This window comes from Anastrepha ludens, chromosome 4, assembly GCF_028408465.1.
Source record: "Anastrepha ludens isolate Willacy chromosome 4, idAnaLude1.1, whole genome shotgun sequence".
NCBI classification, from domain to species: domain Eukaryota; kingdom Metazoa; phylum Arthropoda; class Insecta; order Diptera; family Tephritidae; genus Anastrepha; species Anastrepha ludens.
This window is the reverse complement of record NC_071500.1, coordinates 48452746-48459140: the sequence shown is the minus strand read 5'-3', so window position 1 is coordinate 48459140 and position 6395 is coordinate 48452746. Positions and strand designations below refer to the sequence as shown.

Genomic DNA, 6395 nt, shown 5'->3' with positions numbered 1-6395 from the left:
TTTACATGTTTGCGGTCACATTCTCAATAGAGAGTCTGAATAATATAGAGCCTAAGTGACTTCACTACCTTGTAAGTATACAAGTATACAGGATTACCGAGTAAGTCGTCCAAGATACTTAATTGCTTAAGCGATTTTTGTTTCGAATTTAACAAAGCGCCTTTAGTCGTGGTAACCGGCGCTAGTTGGATACACCAAGTGAAGGAAATCAAGTCCTTTTCCACCTGATCTTTCCAACGCAAAGGAGACCTTCTCTTTCCGCTTCTTCTTCTTCTACCAGCGGCTGACGTAATATCGAAGCGGAAGCGTTTCTGTCCTTACGAATGACAGGACCTGTCCATCAGAGCCGTGGAATCTTTCTCGTTGCACTATGCACTATGTTGTTAATTGCTGATTAATTTGGTTATATGACTTGATTCAACCATTTTGGAGATAATCGTTTTTTCTGCTTTTAGTTGAAATGTAGAAAGAATACGAAAAACTAATTCTGTTAATATACGATTCTCAGTGAGTAATGAGCGGAAAAAAAAATAAATAGTTGGCGCGTACACTTCTGTTAGGTGTTTGACCGAACTCCTCCTCCTATTTGTGGTGTGCGTCTTGATGTTATTCCACAAATGGAGGGGCCTACAGTTTCAAGCCGACTCCGAACGGCAGATATTTTTATGAGGAGCTTTTTCATGGCAGAAATACACTCGGAGGTTTGCCATTGCCTGCCGAGGGGCGACCGCTATTAGAAAAATGTTTTTATTAATTTTGCTTTCACCGAGATTCGAACCAACGACCATTCTATGAATTCCGAATGGTAATCACGCACCAACCCATTCGGTTACGGCGGCCGCCAAGCTAAGCGAAAACAATTGTATTATATTTGTGATGGTCAGATTTTGTCGTTTTTTGTATTTATAACTTTCACTTTTGATAATCCGCTTTTACAAGATTTGACAAAAATATAATTTGTAGCTTAAAATATTAACCAATAAAATTACGAGACCGAGTACCTACATACAAAAAATTACGATATACGTATATGTAACTATATTTGTTCCAAGTGGCGGAACTCTGAAACGAACTACACTCTAGCAGAATATTTAGTTTACTAAATTAGATATACACATGTTTTACATACATATTTATGTGACGCTTTAACCGTATGCCGGTGCGCCAGGCGTTTTTGTCTTGCGCTCGCTGGTGGAAGTTAAAACACTTGAGCGCTGGCAGGTCCTGCAGCATTTGCTCATCTACTGTTGAAATCGTCATGCTTCTGGGCCATATCGCAGGACGTCAATGATGAGAGAGAGCTCTACTTCTCAATTGCCTACTGAGCCCACCAGTTGAGTAATACCTGTGGCAAGAGTTATTTTTCATTTCATCTCCGGGCTGACATTGTTTTTGTTGTTCATCCTGGTGCCAAAGTAAGCAAAGTCCTTCACAGTTTCGAATAGCTGATTGACAAAAATGGCATATTATAATGTCCAGGAACCGAAAACTTCTTGCGTATTGACAGCGGATGCTCTGTTTTGCCCAGATTCACAGAATATATTTGGCTTTTGTTGTTAAATTACTTCATTATCCGTCCAGTATACATAACTATTTAATATTTCTTTAAATTAATATTTTTTGTCCGTTCATTGCTTAATTTAATGGGCTAATCTTTTCTATTTATGACAGGTTATGTGTTTCTTTCTGAAAAATAAAGAGCTAGAATTGTCGCAAGGGAAGGTGTGATTTTTAATTCGCACTACTGGATAGTAACCACTTCACAATACGTCTGTGCATGTAATAGAAGAAGGGGATGCGACAAGATTTTTGCAAATTTATGCTCACTGCCAATGTCAAAGATGTATTTTTCTTCAACAAAATCTTGTGGGCAGATGAGTCTAAGTTTAGTTTACTAACTACCATAATGCTCACCATTGGGCTCTAAAACACGAAGGCAATGCAAATAAAAAGAGAACGAGAGGGTGTCAGAGAGGAATGAGAATTTATATCAGAAACAGGGGTGGTCGTATCGAGAACAAATTATTATGAATAAAAAGATTTATGTAAAACATTTTTTGGTTTAGCTACTTATTTTTTCAAATTTTATTATATTAACTTCCACTACTTGAGGCCGGAATCTGGTTCCGGACTATTTCTTTAATTTAATTATTACACCTTTTCGGATAACTAAAAAGACAAAAACTAGAAATAATTTGCAGGATAATAATCTGACCCTTGAACTAACATTTAAGAAAAGAGGGCGTAAAAGCAAAAATAGTTTCTTAATTATTATTGTAAATTAAATTTGTATATCTTGAACATTCGTAGATTCAAAACTTCATCCAGCAACCATTTTAACTGTCAGGGCGTGACGAAGACTTCATTGCTGATTTTTATTAATTGACATAGCCTTTAACTAAAACGGAAAAAATGTGGCCCTTGAACTAATATAACATTTAAGAAAACTTAAATTAATCTCTAAAATTATATATCTCGAAAACAGTTAAGTTTTGGGCTTCATATCAAACAAGTATACAAGAGCAGATATATGAACATATGTATGTAATTTTGAATACTGGCGCACAGAAACAGCTGGCAACCGACACCTGCGGAATGAGTGACTTGAATGGTGTTGAAGGTGTTTACGACGCCAACCGTTTATTAATAAGCATATTTATGTAACTTTGCGACTTGAATGGAAGCGAATAGCTAAAGAAAGACTAGACAATATTTCGTTTCATTTATATTTTTTCTTTTCAATGATATAAGAATAACAATGGATATTAAAATAAACTTTAAATCCATTTTGACCTGTGTCCGTCAATCGATAGAAAATATGAAACACGAAAAAATTTGAAGAATACCACTTGAAGACAATTGAAATAATTTTCGATTTGAACTTGAGAAAAAGTTATGAAGCTTCCGAAATAGCCGAACAAGTTTTCAACACCGCGCAGTGCGGAACACCAAAAGTGGAAATATTGACGACAAATGTATCAATTTGCTAAATATACAGATGTTCATATACACATACATCTAAGTGAGCGTACCGCACAACGTCCGACATTGCCAACCTCCGCATAGGTGACCAACAATAACGAATTAAACACCAGTGAACCTAATAATTTGCTTACTTTCGATTTTCGCGTACCATAACCAGCTAAATAGCAAATATGAAATTAAATCCAGCAACAAATGTATATACATACATATGTACAATATATAAAAAAACTATTCCAAAATGCTGAAGCTTCGCCCCATCTAAGATGATTCCACATAATGACCCATACATCGACACACACTTATGCACATTTACGTATGTGTATGTATGTACGTAATTGCGCACGCGTAATTATCGATTGCAATACAACTACTTATTTGCTTATTTCTGGTAATTATATTTTAATTTACACAAAATATTTTTCGGGTATAAATAACATGTACTTTTTGCAATTAAACCATAACAAATTCTTACCTTCAATCATCAAGTAGTGTTAAATAGCAATAATGGTAAGCAAAATCGTACAATTGAAAATCATGAGAAATAATATACTGACTCCTCTTTCCGTCAAAGGACAGCCAAATGAAGTTTCTTCTTCGTGCACTAAACTACACAACCTTTTTCTTGCAGAGATTCCTAGTGATTGCATTTGCTGTGATAACAGTTGTTGGAGCGGCTACTTTGCCGGCCGACTATCTGCCACCAGTTGTGGATAACATTTTGCCTGTACAGGAATATTTAGCACCAGCCAAAGAAGTAGCTGAAGACCAAACAGTAGTGGGTGATGATGGATATCGTTATAAGGCTGTATATCGGCTCAAACTTCGCCATCGCCGTGATGTAAACGAACTTCCTCAAAATGAATATCTACCACCCGCTGAAGAGGCTAAAGAAAGTGTGGCTATTGAAACCGCGGAGCCCAGTGATGAAGTTAAAACTGACTTAGCTGATGATGGTTATCGTTACAAAGTTGTTCGTCGCTTGAAATACCGTAAGCGTCGGGATGCTGATGAGCTCCCACAGAACGAATATCTCCCACCTAACGAAGTAGCTCAAGAAGCGGAAGTTGCAGAAGCTGCTGAATCCGTTGTCACAGAAGCTGCTGAACCCACTGCTGAGGAGCAAACCGAATTAGCTGGTGATGGTTACCGATACAAAGTGGTTCGTCGCTTGAAATACCGTAAGCGCCGTGATGTTGATGAACTCCCACAGAATGAATATCTTCCACCTAACGAAGAAGCCCAAGAAACCGCGGTCGCAGTAGCTGATGAACCCGCTGCTGAGGAGCAAACTGTGTTGGCTGATGATGGTTACCGTTATAAAGTTGTTCGTCGCCTGAAATACCGTAAGCGCCGCGACGTTGATGAACTCCCACAAAACGAATATCTCCCACCTAACGAGGAAGCCCATGAAGCGGAAGTTACAGAAGCTGCTGAAACCGCTGTCGAATCCGCTGCTGAGGAGCAAACTTTGTTGGCTGATGATGGTTACCGTTACAAAGTTGTTCGTCGCCTGAAATACCGTAAGCGCCGTGACGTTAATGAACTCCCACAAAACGAATATCTCCCACCTACCGAGGAAGCCCAAGAAACCCCTGTCGCAGTAGCTGATGAACCCGCAGCTGAGGAACAAACCGAACTAGCTGATGATGGATACCGTTACAAAGTGGTTCGTCGCCTGAAATACCGTAAGCGTCGCGACGTTAATGAACTCCCACAGAACGAATATCTCCCACCTACCGAGGAAGCTCAAGAAGCGGAAGTTGCAGAAGCTGCTGAAGCCGCTACCGAATCTGCTGCCGAAGAACAGACCGAATTAGCTGATGATGGTTACCGTTACAAAGTGGTTCGTCGCTTGAAGTACCGTAAGCGTCGTGATGTTAATGAACTCCCACAGAACGAATATCTCCCACCTACCGAGGAAGCTCAAGAAGCGGCAGTTGCAGAAGCTGCTGAAGCCGCTACCGAATCTGCTGCCGAAGAACAGACCGAATTAGCTGATGATGGTTACCGTTACAAAGTGGTTCGCCGCTTGAAGTACCGTAAGCGTCGTGATGTTAATGAACTCCCACAGAACGAATATCTCCCACCTACCGAGGAAGCTCAAGAAGCGGAAGTTGCAGAAGCTGCTGAAGCCGCTACCGAATCTGCTGCCGAAGAACAGACCGAATTAGCTGATGATGGTTACCGTTACAAAGTGGTTCGTCGCTTGAAGTACCGTAAGCGCCGTGATGTTAATGAACTCCCACAGAACGAATATCTCCCACCTAACGAAGAAGCCCAAGAAGCGGAAGTTGCAGAAGCAGCTGAAGCCGTTGAAGCCGCTACCGAATCTGCTGCCGAAGAACAGACCGAATTAGCTGATGATGGTTACCGTTACAAAGTGGTTCGTCGCTTGAAGTACCGTAAGCGTCGTGATATTAATGAACTCCCACAGAACGAATATCTCCCACCTACCGAGGAAGCTCAAGAAGCGGAAGTTGCAGAAGCTGCTGAAACCGCTACCAAATCTGCTGCCGAGGAACAGACCGAATTAGCTGATGATGGTTACCGTTACAAAGTTGTTCGTCGCTTGAAGTACCGTAAGCGTCGTGATGTTGATGAGCTCCCACAAAACGAATATCTCCCACCTAACGAAGAAGCTCAAGAAGCGGAAGTTGCAGAAGCTGCTAAAACCGCTACTGAATCTGCTGCCGAAGAACAGACTGAATTAGCTGATGATGGTTATCGCTACAAAGTTGTTCGTCGCTTGAAATACCGTAAGCGCCGTTATGTTGATGAACTCCCACAGAACGAATATCTCCCACCTAGTGAGACAATTCAAGAAACAGCTATTGCTGAAGTCACAGAGACCGTACCAGAAGATGCTTCCATTTTGGCTAATGACGGTTACCGCTACAAAACAGTGCGTCGATTAAAATATCGTCAGCGACGTGATGTGAGTGAACTCCCCGGTAGTGAGTATTTACCACCAACGGAGGAAGGTCAAGCGGTGGCGGAGCAACAACCTGAAGAGGAAACGGCTGTGCTCGCTGACGATGGCTATCGATACAAATCCGTGTATCGCCGTCATTAGGGAAATAATCTCATGTCATCTTAAGATAGGAAATTCGTAAAAGCTATTATTCATGTACATATATACAGGCACAGGTATTCACATTAGATTTGAAGGAAAGAATGGAAAAACGAAAAAACATAAAAGCATAAAAATTAAATACATATAAACAACGAAAAATATTACAAAAGAAAACAGACGAGTGTAGTCATTGTTCAGATGTTTTGCAAGGTATGGGTTGTCAGTTGCAACAGAGACTATTTCAAAGCTGAAAATTTAGCCAGCACTGCCATCAATAGAGTTCGCCAGATCGCCACAGGTTAAGCGTCTGAATATGTACATGCGCAATAGTTCCGCC

General features: G+C 40.5%; 1 protein-coding gene across 1 annotated transcript; it reads left to right on the top strand.

Annotated features, from left to right (window-relative positions):
- The first annotated feature begins 3489 nt into the window (after positions 1–3489).
- On the top strand, positions 3490–6202 carry LOC128861821 (uncharacterized). The gene is made up of 2 exons (XM_054100196.1): positions 3490–3504; positions 3614–6202. Exons 1-2 carry the CDS (start codon positions 3490–3492, stop codon positions 6056–6058), a joined length of 2460 nt encoding a protein of 819 aa, XP_053956171.1. The 3' UTR covers positions 6059–6202.
- The last annotated feature ends 193 nt before the right edge of the window (positions 6203–6395 follow it).